Source organism: Serinus canaria, chromosome 2, assembly GCF_022539315.1.
Source record: "Serinus canaria isolate serCan28SL12 chromosome 2, serCan2020, whole genome shotgun sequence".
In the NCBI taxonomy this organism is placed as follows: domain Eukaryota; kingdom Metazoa; phylum Chordata; class Aves; order Passeriformes; family Fringillidae; genus Serinus; species Serinus canaria.
In genome coordinates, this window is record NC_066315.1 from 1,302,816 (window position 1) to 1,323,616 (window position 20,801).

A 20,801-nucleotide genomic window follows, 5' to 3' on the forward strand; every position below is an offset into this window, starting at 1 on the left:
GTTGAAGGTTGGAATCTCAGGGCATGGAGGCTGAAGTCATTCCAAAATAGGAACAAATGAAAACTCACTTGGATGACATTCCTGAAGAAATGAGACCTGGAGGGAAACAAGGGATCCCTCCAAGATCCCATTGGTTCTTGTCCACCAGGACATCTCTTGGATCAGTCCTTTCCTGTTGAAGGTTGGAATTTCAGGGCATGGAGGCTGAAGTCATTCCAAGATGGGAACAAATGAAAACTCTTTGATGACATTCCTGAAGAAATGAGACCTGAAGGGAAGAGTGGGATCCTTCCAGGATCCCATTGGTTCTTGTCCACCAAGACTTCTCTTGGATCAGTCCTTTCCTGTTGAAGGTTGGAATCTCAGGGCATGGAAGCTGAAGTCATTCCAAGATGGGAACAAACAAAAACACTCTTGGATGCCATTGCTGCAGGATTTCCCTCTGGAAGGCAGGAAGGCCAATCCCAGAACACTTTGGGAAGGGGCTGTCCCAAATGAATCCCTCATTTCACTCCTTGACTTCGCACCCCCACCTGAGCCAAGTCAGAATCCCAGAATCCCAGAGAGAAAAGTAGGAGCAGATTTGGGCCATCCCTGCTCAGGGTGCATGGGGAGTTATTCCCTCCTTCCTGCCCCTATCCCATCCCCCTTTTCCCTTCCCTTTCCCCCAGGCCCAATCCCCGTTCCAGCCGGAGCGGGACACTTTGCATGCGGAGAAGGCATTCCAGCCATCTGCGGGGCTCCTTGGCAGCTGCACAAAGGCAAACACGGGCTCGAGGTGTTTATCCAGGGGCATGGAATATCAACCAGCCCGGCTCATTCCGGCCCCCGGGAGACCAGAGTTGGAACAGGCTGTGTGATTGTGGTCACTCCGGTACGGGAAGGACATCTGGGGCACTGGCAGCAGGCGGGGAGGAGCCACCGAGAAAAAGGAGGCAGCGTTTTGGGATGGGAAGGGGGAGGAATAATTTTGGGATTGGAAGGGGGGAAATGATTTGGGGATAGGAAGGGGCAGGAATTGTTTCGGGATAGGAGAGGGAAAAATAATTTGGGGATAGGAAAGGGGAGAATTGTTTTGGGATAGGAAGAGCGGAGGAACTGTTTTGGGATAGGAAGGGGGAGAAATCATTTTGGGATTGGAAGGGGGAGGAATTGTTTTGGGATAGGAACGGGGGGAAAAAGATTTGGGGATAGGAAGGGGGAAAAGTCACTTGTGGATAGGAAGGGGGAGAAATAATTTTAGGATTGGAAGGGAAAGAATTGTTTTGGGATAGGAAGTGGGGAAAATCATTTGGGGATAGGAAGTGGGAGAATTGTTTTGGGATAGGAAGAGGGGAGGAATCATCTGGGGATAGGAAGGGGAAGGAATTGTTTTGGGATAGGAGGAGGGAAGGAATTTTTTTGGGATAGGAAGGGGGAAAATAATTTGGGGATAGGAAGGGGGAGAATTGTTTTGGGTTAGGAGGAGGGTAGGAATTGTTTTGGGATAGGAGGGGGGAAAATCATTTAGGGATAGGAAGGGGAAGGAATTGTTTTGGGATAGGAATAGGGGAGGAACTGTTTTGGGATAGGAAGGGGGAGAAATCATTTGGGGATAGGAAGGGGGAGAATTATTTTGGGATTAGAAGTGGGGAGGAATTGTTCTGGTATGGGAAGAAATAATTTTGGGATAGGAAGAGGGAAGAATTGTTTTGGGATAGGAAGGGGGGAAGAATTGTTCTGGTATAGGAAGAGGGGAGGAATCATTTTGGGATAGGAATGGGGGAGAAATCATTCTGGGAGAGGAAAAGGGAGGAATGGGGGCTTGGAGGGGCAGAAATTAAGTCTGGAGGTTTGCAGATGGGTTTCAAACCTGGCTGTGAGGGCAGGGGGGATGAGGGGCTGCTTTTGGGGAGGTCTTGGTCGACAGGGGGTGTGGCTGGAGGAAGAGGGGGTGTGACCTGGCTGTGTGTGTTATTCCCATTGTTTGGACAGAATGGAAAGACTGGAGGAGTGGGATCCCCCCTGATGCAACAGAATCAGGCTGGAAGTGACCACAGTGGATCAGCTGCTCCAGCAGGGCCACCCCAGAGCGCAGGGCACAGGATTACATCCTGACAGGTCCGGAATATCCCCGGTGAGGGAGATCCCACAGCCTCCCTGGTCTCTGCTCAGGGCTGGGCACTCTGCCCAGGGCAGAAGTTCTGCCTCCTGTGCTGGGGGAATTGCTGGGATCAGCCCCTGCCGGTGGCTCTGGTGCCATCGCTGGGCCCCGGAGCAGAGCCTGACCCTGCTCTGACCCTCCCTGCACACAGGGACACCCAGGGACACTCAGGGGCACCCCACGGCTGAGGGCCCCTCTCAGCTGGGGCTCCTCTCCAGGCTGAACAGCCCCAGCTCCCTCAGCCTTTCCTGGGCACCGAGATGCTCCAGGCCCTTGCTCAGCTCCATTGGACCAAATCCAGAAGTTCCATGGCCATGGGCGGAGGCAGCTTCTGTCTGTCACTGCTCAAGGACCTTTTCACCCAGTGTCTCATGGACAGAGCTCCCCTTCCATGCTCAGCCCTGGAGGACATTGGAGGGGATGGACACAGGGGCCAGGAGCTGGCCAGGTCACAGCATGTCTTGGCTCGCCCCAAGGCCACCAGACAATTCCATGGCCCAGCTCTGGAGACACCTTCCTGACCTCAATTCCATGACCCAGCTCTGGAGACACCTTCCTGACCTCACCAGCCAGTTCTGGACTCTGCCCATCCACCCCCCAACTTCCCAACCCAGGAGCAGAAACTCAACCTCCAACATTCCGTCGGGAACTCCCACTGCTGGCACATCCCATTCTTTCCTCATTCCAGCACATCCAGTCCTTCCAAACCCCTCCAGCCTCCCTCTGAGAGTGAAAAAATATCACTCATCTCAGTCGTTAGAACAAGGTTGATAATCAGCATTAGAGTTCAGCCTCCCTTCGGAATGTTTTCCACCCTTTCTCCGTGTTCCTTTCCAAATCTAAACCACAGACCACTTGTGCCTCTCGTGATTCCCAACATCCATCCTTCCATGTGTTCCAAACCCTGTTTAGCCGCTCTGTGGACATTCCTCAGAAGGACTGGGAGCTCCAGGCCCATAAAACTTTGTAGGAAGAGGCCACATCCCAGGTTCAGCTCCTTGAATTCCATCACGGTTCATATCCACGACTCTGAACTCCCTCACATTCCAGGAGAGCAGTCTGGTCTCTGATTCCATCCTAAAAGCTCTCCCAGCCCATAATTCCATCCTAGAAGCTGTCCCAGTCCACAATTCCATCCTAGAAGTTCTCCCAGTCCATAATTCCATCCTAGAAGTTCTCCCAGTCCATAATTCCATCCTAGAAGCTCTCCCGGCCCATAATTCCATCCTAAAACTCTCCCAGTCCACAATTCCATCCTAGAAGCTCCCCCAATCCTCAATTCCATCCTAGAAGTTCTCCCAATCCATAATTCTATCCTAGAAGTTCTCCCAATTCATAATTCCATCCTAGAAGTTCTCCCAATCCATAATTCCATCCTAGAAGTTCTCTCAGTCCATAATTCCATCCTAAAAGCTCTCTCAATCCATAATTCCATCCTAGAAGCTCTCCCAGTCCTCAGTTCCATCCTAGAAGTTCTCCTGGTCCAAATTCCATCCTAGAAGTTCTCCCAGTCCACAATTCCATCCTAAAAGCTCTCTCAATCCATAATTCCATCCTAAAAGCTCTTACAATCCATAATTCCATCCTAGAAGCTCTCTCGGTCCATAATTCCATCCTAGAAGTTCTCCAGGTCCACAATTCCATCCTAGAAGCTCTCCAGGTCCACAATTCCATCCTAGAAGTTTTCCCAATTCATAATTCCATCCTAGAAGTTCTCTTGGTCCACAATTCTATCCTAGAAGTTCTCCTGGTCCACAATTCTATCCTAGAAGCTCTCCAGGTCCATAATTCCATCCCTAAAAGTCTCCTGGTCCATGTTGACCCCCCCAGGGTCAACATGGATGTTGACCCTGGGGGGGTCCACTGGGGCAGTGACAGCTTTTCCAAGCCAAAACTGTGCTGGGAATGTGCTCACAAGGAATGGTTTGGGTTTTTTTGTGGGTTTTGGGCCATATCTACAAGGACTGAGAACAGGAGCTGGGAGAAGATGGAAATAGCCGGAGAAATTATGGATTTAGAGAGGGCTGGGGTGTTTAGGGCTTAGGCTGCTCTGTCTCCCCTGATTTCTGAGGTACCTGAGGCTTCTCCCAACCTCTGGGAGCTCCTGGCACCAGGGAATGGTGCTGGACCCTCCGGAGAGGAAACCAGGAGCAGATTTTGGGGTTCCTCAAGGCAAGCAGGAGCCTGGAATCAGCTCTAGGTCCTTTAGGGACAGCGAAACCAGGCTGGGATGCACAACCCAGGTAAACAGACCCAGATCCCCGACTAAAAATAACACCTTCCCTGGGAAAATAGGTTTATTTATTGAAAAAACAACCCAGTTTGGAGCTGCGACACCTCGGGCTCAGAGCAAGGGTTGGCCATGGCCTTTGCTAATGACAGGGTTGTGCAAAACTCCCTCTTCTTTCCCCACAAAATGTCCCATCTCCTTTTCCAAACCAGGGAAAGACAAGCTTTTAATTCATGGATATGAAAAACAGTCAGGTCTGGTGGCTCAGGGCTGGGAATTTCACTTCATCCCCTTCCAGGTTTAACTTTGGGGTGGCATCAGCTGCCCACCAGGGCTGGGATGGAATATTTGTGTCGGGAGAAGAGAAATTTTCGGGTTTCCTGTTCTTTCCCAAAGGCTTTCATCTGGAGACTAAATTTAAGGAAAAAAGGGGCGGGGGGGGGGGGAAAGAAAGAGAAAAGGAGGAAACCAAATGCTGGTGGGGGAAGGGTTCTGGGGTTTTTTGGGTTTCGTATTTTGGGTCTGCAGCCCTCAGCGCCTCAGCCAAAGGTGGAGATGACGCACGAGTCCTGCCGGGGCTCTCTGGAAGCTCCTGGAGCAGCTCAGCCGCGGCTCCTCATGGCACGGATCCATGTGGGAGCCACATGGATCAGGAGCCAGGGCTCAGAGACACCTGGGAGGTGGCCAGGGGCCAGAGGATCCCTGCGAGCCCTCCAGGAGGAGAGGAGGGACCTCATCCTCCCATAAAACGGAATTTTACCCTTTTTAGGGGGGTGTAAAAAAAGGGAATTTGGAGCTTTTACACATAAACAGTGGCTGAAGAAAGTCTGAAATTTTAGACGGGTTTTAACCTTTTTGTTCCCTAAGATTTTTATTCGGACTGTTTGGAATTTCTTTGGAACCCAGCCAGCCAGGACATGTTCCCTCTTTCCGGAATGGGGTCAAAGACTCTTTTCCTATGACCCCTGTGGTGAGGAGTTTCCCAGGAGAGATCCCCCTCAAGTTGGGTCAGGAATTTTAAGTGGAAACTTTCTCCTTTCCCAAACATCCGACACCGCTGGGCTGTCGGCAGGGCTGGCCCTCCATTGGAGTTGCTCCAGGATGATCCCGGAGGGATTCTGGCTCTCCAGAAGATCCCTTCCAGCAGAGCTGAACGTGGATCTTATCTCTCACCACAAACAACTCCCTAAGAAAGGCTGGAGAAATCCCATCCTTGGATAACCGTGGGATGTGTTTTCCTGAGGATCTCCCCAAAACTCCTGCCTCTTTATGGGCCTGTCCTTTTCCCTTTGGAATGACAAACCCAGCAAGGATTTGACCATGGGTCAATTAGGAACTGTTACATTTATATTTTTCTGGAAAAATCCCTTCGCCCAGGAGTTTTCTCCTGGGAAGCTGGGAAGCGTCAGGGAAAAAGGAAAACAATAATTATCTGATTTGCTTCTCCTGTGTTGTGCTGCTTTGGGATGTGATTGGAGATTGTTCACCCACAGGGGATTGTTTGATTGGTTTCACGTGAATTATTTTGACTTTTTGGCCAATCAGGGCCAAGCTGTGTCAGGACTCTGGGGACAATCACGAGTTTTCATTATTATCCTTTCAGCCTTCTGTCTGTATCCTGTCTCTATTCTTTAGTATAGTTTATTTTAGTGTTCTTTAATATAATATAGCATCATAAAATAATAAATTATCTTCTGAGCGCATGGGGTCAGGTCCATCATCCCCTCCTTCATCTGGGCACCACACAAATACAGTAGGAAACCACACCCTGGATTTATTTTGCTCCAAGCCAGCCCTACTTTTCCTCAGAAATTTTTCTTTTTAAATCCTATCTGTGAAAAGGAGCTGGAGCATCATAATGGTGAAGATAAGATTGGCGCCCTTCCCAGATTTTTCTTTGGGATCTGCAGTGAGGGAAGAGGCAACGGGATGAGATCCTCCCTCGGATGAGGAGGGCACAGGTCTGGAGGTCCCAAAACAGACACCACATCCCAAATTCTGGCTCATCCAAGGAGGAAAGCACTGGGCCCAGCTGCTTTCTCTGTGTCCAAGGGCATCTGAAATCCCAAAATCTGTGGATGGCAGCTGCTCTGAAAAGTGGGAAGAACTTATCCAAACTGAAAAACTCTGTTGGGACCACAACCTCCTTAAACCATCTCGGGGCAGTCTGGCAAATCCCTGCCTTGTTTGGGAACTCCCAGGGGGAATTTCTGGGGTGCTAAATCCTAAAAAAAAACATCCCTTGCAAAAGGCTGAGTGGGAATTCATTCTGCCTTTGGATTCGTGCAGATTAATTGGATCTAATTCTCCTCTGCTAATGAGTGAAGCCTCCAAAGCCTTGAAATCCAGGTGATTCCTCCTCCTGGACTATTTGGGATTGGGTTTGCTGTAGAGGATGGAGCAGGGGGTCTGAGGAGCTCGGGACAGCTTTTTCCAGGGGCAGGATTTGTGTCCATGGGATTAAACCATGGGATATTGGAAATTTTCTGTCCCGGTCCCAGACCCAGCTCTCCAACCAGTACCAAAACCACGGGATCTCAAATCCCTGAGTACAGAATTTTGCAGGGAACCTCCACCGAGGGGATGGAATGATGCATCTGACTCCAAGGATATCAGAGGCTAATTAATGACTTCATTATACTGTATTATTCTATATAATTAATGACTTTATTATACTGTATTATTCTATATGACACATATTAGACATCACATCTACACTGAACCTGCCCAGCACCCAACCCTGCACACCCTGCCCAGAATGTCGTGACTGTCACCCTCAGTCCTGACACACACACACACACCTGGCCCTGACAGCCGAGGAACCAAACCCCATCCCAGTGGGGAACAATCTCCACACTGCATTCTGCTTTGGCTCAACATGGGCACAGCAAATGAGATAAATGCTGTTTTTCCTTTCTCTGAGGTTCAGAGACTGTGAATCCCAGAAATATTCTTGGGAAGAGCTGTGCCTTTTCTGTGTGAAGAGAAATGTGGGGCTGCACACCTGGCCCTGACAGCCAAGGAACCAAACCCCGTCCCTGTGGGGGAACAATCTCCACACTGCATTTTGCTTTGGCTCAACATGGGCACAGCAAATGAGATAAATGCTGTTTTTCCTTTCACATTCAGAGAATGTGAAACCCAGAAATATTCTTGGGAAGAGCCATGCCTTGCTTTTCTCTACACCTGGGACCTGCTCCCTTAGCTCTGCCGTTGGGAAGGAGCCCAAAATCCGGCTGTCAGTCACATCCCCATCCCTGCCCACAGGGAAGGGGGGATCGATCCCAAATGCTGCCTCGGAAATGCTGGAAAAGGGGCGCGGGAGCAGGACCAGGTGGGCAGAGGCACCAGCAGGAAATGCCTTGGCACATGTGCTCATTAACGAGGTGTTAATTGGGCACGGGGTGAGGGGACAAAGGAGCAGCAGAGGATGTGGCTTGAGGTTTCCTGATGGAAAACAGGAGGCTGGGAATCAAAGGAAAGCTGGGATTTTATGGCCCTTGCTGGCGTTTCCAGAGGCAGCTGGAGGGCAGGTGGCAAAGTGGGATTTGGGGGCCTTTCCCACAGCATTCCCCGAGGGAAGGGAGAGCCGGGGCGCAGGGACATCGTGGCTTGTCCCATTTTTCCAGGAAATGGAGGGAAGCGGGACAGGACACCCACCCCGGGGACTGAAGGGTCCCTCAGGAATTAACACTTGGGAATGTGAGGGAAGGAGCCGGTGGGGGGTGAGGATTTTGCTCCCCACATCAGAGAGTTCTCTCCTTCCTCCTCCCCCAGCCCCACAGCTGGGAGTGATTTTCCAGCCCAAAATAGAAAAGAAGTGGAAGGAGGAGGCTCAGCTGAGCTCGGGCCCTTCCAGGGAAAGAGAGTGGGGAAGGAGAAAGGTCTTGGAGTGGTGGTTTGTTTTTCCTATCACTGCTTGCAAAGGATTTTTGGGATTTGGAATAGTGGCTTTCCTCTGGAACAAGACCAGAGGAGGCCCTGGAGCTGCTGCAGGGATGGAGCCAGGCTGGAAGAGCTGGGAACGCTCACCTGGAGAGGAGAAGACTCCAGGGAAACCTCAGAGCCTCTTCCAGGGGCTCCAGGAGAGCTGGAGAGGGACTGGGGACAAGGGATGGAGGGACAGGACACAGGGAATGGCTCCCACTGCCAGAGGGCAGGGATAGGTGGGAGATTGGGAACTGGGAATTCCTGTCTGGGAGGGTGGGGAGGGCCTGGGATGGAATTCCCAGAGCAGCTGTGGCTGCTCCTGAATCCCTGCAGTTCCCAAGGCCAGGCTGGAGCAGCCTGGGACAGTGGGAGGTGTCCCTGCCCATTCCAGAGGGAATGGGATACAGGAATAGGATCTTTAAGGTTCCTCCCAATCCAACCCCTTCTGGAATTCTGTGATCCCGGCAGAGCTGGTGGTTGGTGCTCTCCCCTGTGCACTGGGTATATCAACCTGGGCTATAATTCCACAACTTCTGGACCCTCCTGGACCCTTGGAGTTTGGAATTCTAGAGCAGAACAAGTCTGGGGCAGCTTTGCTTTCCAAACCTCCTCCCCATGGACTCTCCTGAAAAAAACCGATTTGCTGGGATGCTCCAAGTGCCTCCTTCCCTCCCTGCTCTGCAGGTGGGGCTGAGGGGAAGGGCTGGGAGGAGCAGGGGTGGATCCAGCCCTGGAGTTTGGGAATTTGGGAGCACTCACCGTGCACCTTGGGCACCTTGGCTTTCAGGTGGCGCTCGCACTTGGCCTTGGCCTTCAGCAGGAGGAAGATCTGCTCCTCCTTGGTGATGACATCGTCGGCATCCACCTGCAGGGAGGGGACAGAGAGGTCAAACCCCACTTCCAAACCCTCCTCTGCATCCATGATTTCCTCAGCCTCGCCCCGGGAATCCCGGTTTGCTGTGCAGCTGTGTCCCAAGGAGCAGCTCCGCCCTGGAATCACCATCCCTGGAGGTGGCAGAGGGGGCACAGGCTGGGGCTGATCCCATCGTGCACCTTCCCATGTGGAGGCAGCGATTTTGGGATGGAGCATCCCAGACTGCAGGAATGAGGCTGCTCTCCAGGAGGAAAACATTCCTAGCAAACAATGTAATGCTAAGGACCCTTCTCCTCTTAGGAATTAAACCCTCCCTTCTGCTGCTTCCTCCTCTGCACGGAGATTTCATCCACAGGCATCAGGCTCCATAAAATCCTGCCTGAATCCCAGGAATGTGTGGAGGGACCTGTCCCAGGGAGAGCTGGGACCTCACAGCATCTCCCCACCCGCTGCTCCAGGGAGAGCTCAGAGCCCTGCCAGGGCCTGGAGGGGCTCCAGGAGAGCTGGAGAGGGACTGGGGACAAGGATGGAGGGACAGGACACAGGGAATGGCTCCCACTGCCAGAGGGCAGGGATGGATGGGAGATTGGGAATTCCTGTCTGGGCTGGAATTCCCAGAGAAGCTGTGGCTGCCCCTGAATCCCTAGCAGTGTCCAAGGCCAGGTTGGAGCACTCTGGGACAGTGGAAGGTGTCCCTGCCCATGGCATGGGATGGGATTGGGATAATCCTTAAGATCCCTCCCAGCCAACCCATTCCATGGTTCCCTGCCCTCCCCAGGCCACCCCTATCCCAAATCCAGGTTCTTTCCCCCTTTCCAGTCCATCCCCTTTGCCAAGGCAGTAACAGGAACCAGCTGAGGGCCAATTAACTCCCGACACAAACTCCCTCCAAACGACATAACGAGGGTTAATGAATCCCAGCTCCCAAGAAACCGGGATTCCATTTCCCAGCGGGCTCCCAGGGGGAGGAACGGGGGCAGCGGACACGCAGCTGTGGAGTTAAATCTGATAAGGGGCCGGGAGTAAAACAGGAGTTGGGTTTTGGTGTCCTTGGAACGCATCCAGGCTGAAAACCCTTCCCAAGCGGGAGCCGCTTCCAAACCGCGTCCACGTTAATGGGAACGGCTCCAGCCCTTCCCAGATGTTTGGCCTGTCCACATTTAAGGCACCATCCCTCATTTCAGCTTGGATTGGGAACAGAAGAGCTCGGGGTCAGCTCCCGCTGGCGCTCGGGGCCGTACAAAGCCGGAGCGATTCCGCCAGAGCCGGAGGAGTTAGGCTGGATTTAGAGGGATGGGACCTCAGGAATTCCAAGGGATTCATCCCAAGCACGCTCAGCCCTCGGCTGCTCTGGCTGTGCTCGGAGGGATGCACAGAAAACACATTTTCATTCCCAGAAATAAAAGGGGAACCTCTCCCAGGGCTGGGCCTGGAGCTGGGCACAGACAGGGTTCCGAGCTCAGCTCAGGTTTAATTTCCTAAACCTGCCCTATCCTTAAAAATAATCCACCAAAACCGACCCCACATTCCCTGCTCTCCTCCCTAAAAATGGATTAATTGGTAAAAAAATGTATTTAGGACCTGACTTTGTGGGCTTCCCCTTGGTCAGTGGGGGTTGAAATGTAAATAAATTTATGGATTAAACCAGGGATTCTCGCTGAATCCTGGCGTTTGAAGACATCCGTTCTCAAAAGCTTTTGGGAAAACTGTGGAGTGGGGCTGCATAAATCCCATTCAACATCCAGGGAAAACCAGGCTGGGAGCTGGTTTTGGCATTCCCTCTGTCCCAGTTTCAGCGCCTCCATGGGGCTGAAGGATCCTCAGGGATCAGGGATTATCCAACCCTGGAATCCTCAGATTTGGGATCAATGGACAGCACAAACACCCAGAGCTCAAAAACCTGGAGAACCTTTGGATCTTCCAGCTGCTGGAGGAATTTCACCTCCTGATCTGCCCATTTTCCTGATTTTCCTTGGATTTTCCTGCCCTGGATCTCCTGATTTTAAGGCAAGATTAAATCCCCTGTTTCTTTTCCCAGCCTGGCTGTCCAAGGAATCCATGGGAATATTTTCCTTGTGATAAATTCCTGATCCCCAAGGCACCTTTGGCTCTGGCTGGGCAAAGCTTTCCCTTGGAAAACCATCCCAACACCTGATCCAAAAAAAAAAAATAAAAACAAACCAGGGGACAGTCTTGCTTAAACCATTTGTGCCAATTTTTGGGAATCTGGAGATTCCCAGGCAGAAAAAGAAGTGGCTTCACTTCTAGGAGTGCCCAGGTGGGGTTTCAGGATTTGGGAATGGGTGGGAAGTGCTGGGAATGAAGCAGCCACTGATTTGGAGAGGGTCTGGATCCCTTTGGATGGGAGAAAAACAGGGATGGAGGTCCCAGGATGAGATGTCCGTAGGATGTGGAGAGAGGAGGGAAATGAATCCCAAATTTGCAGCGTTTGAGACTCAGATGAAGAGAGCGAGGACTGAAAAATCCCAACAAATCCCAAACGGGATCAGACAAACGAGCAAAGCCCCAATCCAGCAGGAGCTGGGAAAACCTGGGGCCTGGATGGAAATCCTGGGGGCAGGAATGTCCTAAACTGCCCCAAAGCCGGGAGGTGACAGCCCTGGAACTGGGCTAGGATGGAAAACTGGCCAGAAAAAGGGATATTTTCACCAAAATCCACGGATTTCCTCTCTTTTTAAGGCCGCCTGTGCCACGCTGAGAATCCCAACACCCACACTGATATCCAGAATTTGCTCTGGTAATTCCATGAACTCCCTGCACGTTCTGCTCAGGACAATGAAAAAGGAGATAAAAGGCACTGGGAATTTTTCATCCCAGTGAATTCCAGAGCCAGAACCTCCTCAAGATTCCCATATTAGACAATTCCCTCCTCTTTTATCAAATTCCCACCTGCCTTCGCCTTTTTATGCCCCCCCAAAAAATCTCTCACCCTGGTGAAACCCCTTCTCCAACAGAAAGGAATAAATACAGGATAAATTTTTCCCAATATTCCCTGCCCTGATGAAAAACTGGGAATATCCAGGATGGGATTTACCAGCCTGAGCTCTTCCCTCAGAACTCTTCCCATAGTATTTTCCTGCCTAGAGCAGCTGGAATTTATTCCATCCCCAAACCAGCACCTGAAATAAATTGGATCAGCCTTTTTTGGGATTTCTTTCCCCCCCCACCCCATTTTTTTCCCCATTAATTGGCCACTCAGGAGCACTGAGAAGATTTTTAAGGAGGAATTTTTGCTGATGGGAATTCTGGGAGCAAGAGGAGCCTCCAAGGGAAGGCAGAAATTGTCCCAGAGGATCCAGCTCCCAAATCCAGCTGTTTTGGAGGAAGAGGTCGAGGTTATCCTGTCCCTGCAGACTTAATCCCTTTAAAAGCTGCCAGCAAATCCCCTTAAATCAGCTTTCCCTAAATTTCCCCAGCAGAAATTCCTGCGCTGAGTTCCTTGGCATTCAGTTTATCCAAGGAATAGTTTTATCCTGAGGAATGTTTTTCCCTTTGTTCCCAAAATCCCAGGAGCACCTGGAAGGGATGGAGGCTCCTCCCTGGGCTTCCCGGTTTTCCAATCAAATCCCACCTGCTCCTCTTGCTCAATCATCCCCTTCTCTCTTCCCAGTGCTGGGTTTTGCTGGAAAATAAAAGTTCCTCGTGGGGAAAAGGTCTGGGAATGTCGATTTTCCCTCCTTGTCCGGAGAAAGCAGAAATGCCAAAGGGAAGGGGGACACAACAACTTCATCCCGAGGTTGTAAAATCCACTGGGATCCCTTTTCCCCCCTCTCCTTGCCCCTCTGGAGCCCGTGGGGTAGGATGAGGATGTCCTCTGGAATTTCCATTCCCTGGCTGATGTCCCAGCCACGAAAGCAAACCCCAAATGTCCCCGGGGAGCTCCCGGTCATCCCGGTTTATTCATTCTGGGGAATAACGGGGTCCTTTCTGTGCAGCAGCTCAGAAAGCAGCTCCAGGCAAAGAGATTTGTTGGGATGGAGGGCAGGGAATGCTGGGATCTGCTGGGAGAGCACAAAGTGGTCACTGGGAAGGGGAAAGGGGCTGCAGGAGAAAGAAGGGAAAAGGGAAAACGTTGCAGCTCTGGGATGGTTTGGGTTGGAAGGTGTCGGAACCCAGCACATCCCTCGGGCTGTCCTGGAGTGCCAGGACCCTGCCAGGGGCTCAGGGACCCTGGCACACAGCCCAGGCCCCCTGGGGGTTTGGTTGTGACCCGTGGAGCGAGTTACCAACCTTGGGTGAGGATCTGCAAGCCACAAAAGTCCAAGTAGAATAATAATTAATTTGTCATGGGGTGAAAAAACAGATTTTGGGGTTTTTAGAACGGGGTTCAGGGGGCAAGATGGAGGGATCTGGGCGTGCCCAGCCTTTCTCCTTCTTCTTCTTGTTCTCCAGCTCCTGCTGGGATGGCGGCACTTTGGGATGGGTTTGGAGCTGCAGCTCAGTGTCCGACACAGGTGATGGGGATTGGGAAGGGATGGTCAATATTGCACAGGTGGTTTTGGGTACAAAGAGATCCCAGCACCGCCCCGGGGCAGGCAGAGCCTCTGTCTGTCCTGCTGAGCGACCTCGGCTGGGCAGGAGAAGGAATTTTATAGATCAGGAACAATGAACAGCCCTGAGACCGAGAGATGAAGAGCCCTGGCTCCTTCTCCAGTGCCGGGCTGGGAAAAGAGAGTTTGGGACACAGCTCGGGGTCACTGGGAGCAGCCAGAGCCCCGAGAGGAAGGGACCTTAAGGATCATCCCATTCCCTGGGCATTTCCCACTGTCCCAGGGTGCTCCAAGCCCCATCCAGCCTGGCCTTGGGCACTTCCAGGGATTGGGAATCCACGGTTTGCAGTCAGCACATGCCACTCGTCCAGGAGAACTGGGATTTGTGGTGCCTTTCCAGGAACAGGATTTTAGGGACAACATTTGTCAGTCCCAAAGGATTTCCTGTTTTCCACCCCTGGGGTAAACGAGGTGGGACCCAAGAGGCTGAGCTATGGAAAAATCAACTTCCAAGCAAGGAGAGCATTCCCATAATTTTCTCTCAGGCTGCCCAAGCAGAGATGTCCTTCCCAGAGGTCGGAGCATGGAGCTGGTGCAGAGGGATCAGCAGGGGCTGGAATTCTATTCCTGGATCGTCAACACCACCCATGGCATTCCGTGCTTCAGAAATGATTGATCTCAACCAAAATGTTTCAGACATTCCCAGGAATCCCATCCTGGAGAAGTCCTCGTCCTCCTCAAGCCCAACTTTTCAAGCCAAAAGGGACCTTTGGCTTGAAAAGTGGCTCCAAGTCTCCAGAAGAAGCAGAGCCAGAATTTGGGATCACCTGTGGCCCCTCCATGGTCCTGCACCTCCCTGCTCCAGGTAAAAACCTGGAATATCCCTCAAGACACAAAACACCCTCAGGATTCACCTGGGAATTCTGAGTGACCTTGTCTTACTGAACTCCAGAGGTTCAGATCCTGCACACCTTGGTGACCCCAAGCTACCTCAGGAATTCCATCTGGGAATGTGAAAAGCAGATCCTGCCTCAGTTTCCCACAGGCCCAGCAAAGCTTCTCCCTTTTCCCTGCCTTGTCCCTTTGGACTATCCCAGAGATTTTGGTCCTCTGCCTCAGGAGGAGGGGAGGAAAAGATGGATTTGGGAGCAATGAGCTGGAGAAGTAGGAATTTCTCTTTCCCTGGGATCGGGAAAGATCGGATTCCTGCACCAGGAATGGGAAAAATGCTCCTGCTCCCAAATTCCAGCCTTCCCATGGGTGAATTATCCAAAGGTTTGACTGAAATCCCAATGCAGCTGCTCCAGCCCCTGCTGGGATCGATTCCTTTTTTTCCCTTTCTTTCCCTTTTTTTCCCCTCCACTTTCCTGGATTTTCCTCCTTCCAAAACCCCAACCCCTCACCTTCCAGCAGCCCTGACTGGGAATCAACACCGGATCACTCCGTGGCCTCTGGCAGCCCAGGAATTTTGGGAGAGAGAGGCAAAACCTTGGCACGACTTCCCTGCTGCAGCTTGGGAACCTGGGATAGCACAGATCCTTCAGGTCAGGATAACCCGCTCCTTTCCCTGGAGCATTTGTTCAGCCATCCAGCTGCACCCTGATCCCAGCAATTCCCTTTTCCAGAGGCACAGACCTGCAGCAGCCCTCCCTTCTTCCCTCCCATCGGGAGAAGTGGAGCCGGAAGCAAAACTCTCCCTTTGCCATCCTCGGTGTCCCTGAAGGGGCTTGGGGGATGATCCCAAGATATTCCTGCTGGAATGCTCAATCCCACATCCCTCCCCGCTGCCCCAGCAGGGATTTGGGACTGACTCCTGCCAGGTCACGTCTGCCAGTGGGATGGGGCAGTGGGGAGAGGCGGGATCTGTGCCCTGGGAATGCTGTGCCAAGGCCGTGGGGCAGCTCCGGGCCACGTTCCCGCTGCTCTGCTCGTGCCAGGAGCCACAGCCGGAGCAGGGAAACCTCAGAGAGCTCCCGGTGCCAACAGCTGCTCCCTCGGGATCACCATCCACCTGGGCAGCACCAGCAGGACTGAGGGCACGTCCCAGGAGACACCGGGGACGGCAGGGACGCGTTCCAGCGTGGATTGGGCAGGGAATTGTCCCTTGGGATGGGAGCAGCCATGGTGGGGTGGGGCTGTGCCCGTCCATTTCCACCACTGAGATTCCTCCATATCCTGGGAATTTGGAGGTCAGGGCGGGAAAAGGAGGATTTCCACAGTGGGAGGGGGCCCCTCCTGGCCTGGATGTCACCCCAGCAAGGCTGGTGTCACAGAGGCTGCTCCCTGAGGTCAGAGCAGTGCTGTGGCCACGGGAAGGATCCCGGGTCTGGATCTTATCCAGGGCAGGAATCCCGGGAATCACGTCTGGGAGAGGGGCTGTGGGTTTGCATCAGAGAATCCAAACATCCGGCACCAGCATGGGGTGGTTTGGGTTGGAAGGGACCTCAAGGATGATCCAGTGCCATTCCTGCCATGGGCAGGGACCATTCCCACTGTCCCAATGTCCCCAATGTCCAGCCTGACCTCAGACACTTCCTGTCTCTTCAGATTCCCTCCTGACTCCAGCTCCTGGTTTCCATCCCTCTCTTGGAATCATAAATTCCCCAGTCTGGTCAGTCCCTGAAGGTTTCTTATTTTTGCCTCCCTGTTGGATTTGCGTGGAAAATCCCCCGGGTGTGTCCCTGTGAGACACGAGGCTGCAGGTGGCGATGCCTTTGCCCCGTGACTCAGCGCTCCCCCAATCCATCCGTGACCCAAATCCCAGGGACACCGCTGGCCCAGACTGTCCATAAACACAGGGAAAACCAGGCTCAGACGGATCTCCATGAAAAACGTGGAATAAACCAGTGGGGTGAGCAAGATTAGCAGAGGAAATAACGCATCCTACTGCTTGATCATGGAATCAGGGAATGGTTTGGGTTGGAAAGGACCTTCAGGATGATCCCTGTCCACCCCTGCCGTGGGCACCTTCCACTATCCCAGGTTGCACCAAGCCCCAATATCCAACCTTGGACACTTCCAGGGATCCAGAGGCAGCCTCAGCTTCTCTGGGAATTCCATCCCAGCTCCTCACCACCCACCCAGCCAGGAATTCCTTCCCAATATCCCACCTAACCCTTCCTCTATCCCCTCCACGCTTCCCTTCCCAGCTGCAACTGTGTTTGGGACCGTATAAAACAGACGAGTCCACGTGGCCCAAAGCCTTTTTAAAATCCCATTTTGGGAGGATCTGGCTGATCCGTGCAGATCCCACCGGAACCGAGCACCTGGGGCCGTGTCCGTGCCAGCCCCGATCTGCTCAAAATCTCTGGGATTTGTATTCCCGAGGGGATGAGTTCCGGCTGGGGAACCCCTCTGGCAGTGGAGCAGCACCCAGAGCCGTGGGCTGCCCCATTCCTTCATCCCAGATTATTCCTGGGCCCGGCATAAACCCCATCCCTGCTCTCTGCTGGGCCGGGGCCACGCGCCGCCGGCGGCCGGAGCAGTTTGATCCCGAGTGAAATCCCGAGCGGATCCAGGCGGTGTTTGGTTTGTTGGAGCCGGCGGTGCCTGCAGTGCCAGGAGTGATTTATCTCCTCCTAACCCAGACACGTAAACAGGGCCATGAATCATTCCTTAAATCATTCCCTAAAAGTGCCTCTTTTCCCTGGGAGGCCGTAAAGGGAGCCTGGGATGAGCTCACAGGGAGCGGCTCCGCCACCCAAAGGGGCTCGAGCCTTCCTCCCGCTCCTCTGCACCCTCCTCCCCACGGGCCTTTCCCGGCTGGTTCCCCTGCCAATCCCCGGCTTTGCCCGGTTAACTCGGGCTTTGTAAAGTCAACAGCCCGGCTTAGGCAGGGACAGATGTTCCTGATAAGCCACGGCCTCCTTAAAAGTGTTGCAACCGAGTTTTCCTTCCAAGTGCTCCCTGCCGGAGCCAGAGCTTTGTGGTGGGGAATCATGGATCACCTGGCTGGGGCTGGGATTTATTTCCTGCTGCTGCTGCTGCTTTCCCTAAAAAAGCCACCTATTAATCACCAGCTTCTCCTGCAATTGGTGGGGACCCCCCACTTGAGATTCCATCACCTTTTCCAGGATGAAGGATGTGCTGGTCCCTCCAGCACAGCCAAAATTCCCGGCTACCCGTGACCTTTTCAGCACGGACAGAGGCAGATCCTCATGATTTATGGGAAGGAAAAAAAACCCCAACAACCCCACACTAAAAATACCTCCCTGTGTTTCACCGTCCCAGCTGGAAGCTTTTCCAGAAATTCCCCTTGGATTCCAAAGCAAGGCCGGTGCCCATCTGCAGGCCCGTAAAACAAGTAATGAGTTTTTGTCTGGATGAAAACAGACTTTTTTGGGATGAGGTTGGTGCAGGGATTCCAACAAACAGTGCTCACATCCTGCTTTGGAGGCTCCACCTGGCTGCCAACAAGAAACAGAGGGGAAAAAATTCCATTGGAATCACGGGGATGTCGGGGAGCTGAGAGAAGGTGAGGGTGGAGCAGGACTCAAGGGATGCCCCATCCCTGGAAGTGTCCAAGGATAAGGCTTGGATCAGCTTGGGATACTGGAAGGTTCCCTGCCCATGGGGTTGGAGGTGGTGTTCAAGGCCCCTTCCGACTCAAACCAGTCTGGAATTCTGTGACTCTGGAATTCTGTGACTCTGGCACCAGGATGACATGGAAATACTGGGAAAGGAAACCTGAGCCGGGCAGGTGCCTCCTGCCCTTTTCCCCTGCAGGTGAACCGGGATTTTCAGTCAGAAAACAAGAGAAGGAAAGCTCTGGAAATCAGAGGACAAAGGAATGAGTTTTTATGGCTCTGGAAATCTCCCAGTTCTGCCACCAGGGAATATTCCTAATTGTGACTATTCCTGATTGGGATTTTTGGACACAGCTGTAAAGATGCTGCCAGGAGCTCTGGGTGTGTGCTGGAAAAGGCCATTCCCTATTTTTTTCTTTTGGAAAACAAGATGCGTTTGAGTTGTCCCCACCAGCTAAGACCTTGTTCTCCCTGGGCCTGGCTTAAGTGCCGATTCCCTGAGCTGAGCCTTCCCAGCCAGCCCCAGGTGACCCCCCCACAATTTTGGGGTCACCTTGTTCCCCTCCCTGCACTGCCCATCCACGACACCCTGTGATCCCAACTTTCTGCCTCTGTCCGTGTTGTTTGGGCTTTAGGCCGGACTATCCCAGCTCTGACACCAAAGCTGGGGCCACCTGGTCCTGCTGGGCTTTCCTGGTCACTGCTGAGCTTGGTTCATCCCGCTTTTCTCAGACATCAGGGATACCCTGACAATGGGATTTCTCCCCAGGGTCATCCCATCACTGGGAGGAGAATCCTTCCAGCCACTTCCCACTGCAGATCTGGGCGTGTCCTTCAATCCATTGGTCATTCCCAGAACAAGCTGAGCCTGATTTAGGCACTTCAGGCCTGGCTGAGCTTGGGCTGGCTGTCCCACATCAGGGAATCATGGAATAGTTTGGGTTGGAAGGGAACTTAAGGATCACTCATTCCCATTCCTGCCATCTGCAGGAACACCTCCCACTGTCCGAGGTGCTCCAAGCCCTGTCCAGCCTGGCCTTGGACACTTCCAGGGATCCAGGGGCAGCCACAGCTGCTCTGGGAATTCCATCCCACCTCCTCCCCACCCTCCCAGCCAGGAATTCCTTCCTTCCCCAAATCCAATCTCAGTGCACTCTCCTTCACCTTAAAACCAGGGGAAAAAGGGATATTTAAGCCTCACATTCCCAGGTCTGGTTTGGAGTTTTCCAAACCCAAGCAAGTCTGGGGCTGATGAAAATCCAACATCCACTGGCATCTTCCCTTTGTTCTCCTCATCCCGGAGCTGGGAAATGCAGGGCTGCATTTTTTTTTCCCAGCCCTCGGTGCTATTTTCCAATCCCTATCCCAGCGGGAACGGCGCAAATCCTCCCAGCGTTCATTCCCAGCCCCTCCGAGACACGGCAAGAAGAGCTGGAATTTCGGCCGGTGGAAATCGAGCCGCCCCGCTGACGTCAGCTGGGGAAGGATCCCTTACTGAGACCCCAGCCCTGAATCCCGCAGCCACAATCCGGGGTTTGTGTCCAGGAATATCCCGACGGAGCCGGCTCTCGGCACGTGCGGGTATCGCGTTACTGGTGCCGCGGTTAGGAACGCTCGGAGCACCACCGGGAATTTCGGGGCGCGCCCAGGCCCGTGACTTTGGGGTGATGAATTTACTCCTGTCTGGGCCTTAAATTTAGCACAGACTCCTCTCCATCCAAAAAAAAAAAGAAAAAAAAAAATAGATTGGATGCCTCCCGAAAAAGAGATGGGGATCTAATCCGTGAGAAATGGGCTTTTTTCTGGAATAACGGCGGGAATTCCGTCTGGAGTTTTGTATCTAGGAATAGTTCACGCCAGCAAATCCGTGAGTAAACAATGGATGCAGGGAATTCCAGTTTATCCCAGCCTGGACTCTGGATGCCTCCCTGGCTAATAAAACCAAGGGCAGGTTTGAGCTTTAAGCTCTCAAGGTCACCAGCGGATCCATTTCTCTCCCCTCACTCCGGGGGGATTTTCCAGACTCTGACCAGCTTCAATACCTCAGCTAAAAATCAGATTGATTCCAAGTTTTCCAATAGATTCCAAGCTTCTGGAAAGTTAGAGTTGCAAGGGAAGGTTGTGGCACGGTCAGGGTTGGAAGGGACCCTGCAGATGATCCATGTCCAACCCCAGATGTGCAGGAACACAAAATGAAATAAATCCAATTCCTCTAGAGAGTTCAATTAAAAAACCTCAGATTTTGGGCTGATTAAAGACTCTCCGGGATTCTGGTTTTTATTCAGGAGTCAGAGGTTGGAAAATAGACACGGATGGAGGAGAGGCAGGGAAGCTACACCACATATTTTTACGATGGAATTTCTTCTGTATCTCCTAAAATGTGGAGTTTGGCCCCTTTGGAGCCAGGAATGGGGATGGAAAAGCCCAGCGGGGTTTAGCTGAGCCTGGGCCTGTTTTCCCTGGGAGAATTCCCACTGCAGTCCCCTGTCACCACCGTGGGACACCGGGCCCAGCTGTTCCCAGCGGGTGACAAATCCCGACTGGGAGCAAGGAGCACGGAAAGAGGGTCTGGAAAGGAGAAGGGGAA

The 20,801-nt window shown here is 52.7% G+C and overlaps 1 protein-coding gene across 1 annotated transcript in view; it reads right to left on the minus strand.

Moving 5' to 3' along the window:
- PTH1R (parathyroid hormone 1 receptor) overlaps positions 1–20,801 on the minus strand; it is a 105,427-nt gene that overhangs the window by 51,129 nt on the left and 33,497 nt on the right. Inside the window, exon 2 of the mRNA XM_050970862.1 lies at positions 9,063–9,168. Within this exon, the coding sequence (XP_050826819.1) occupies positions 9,063–9,168 (106 nt within the window). The remainder of the gene's footprint in view (positions 1–9,062; positions 9,169–20,801) is intronic.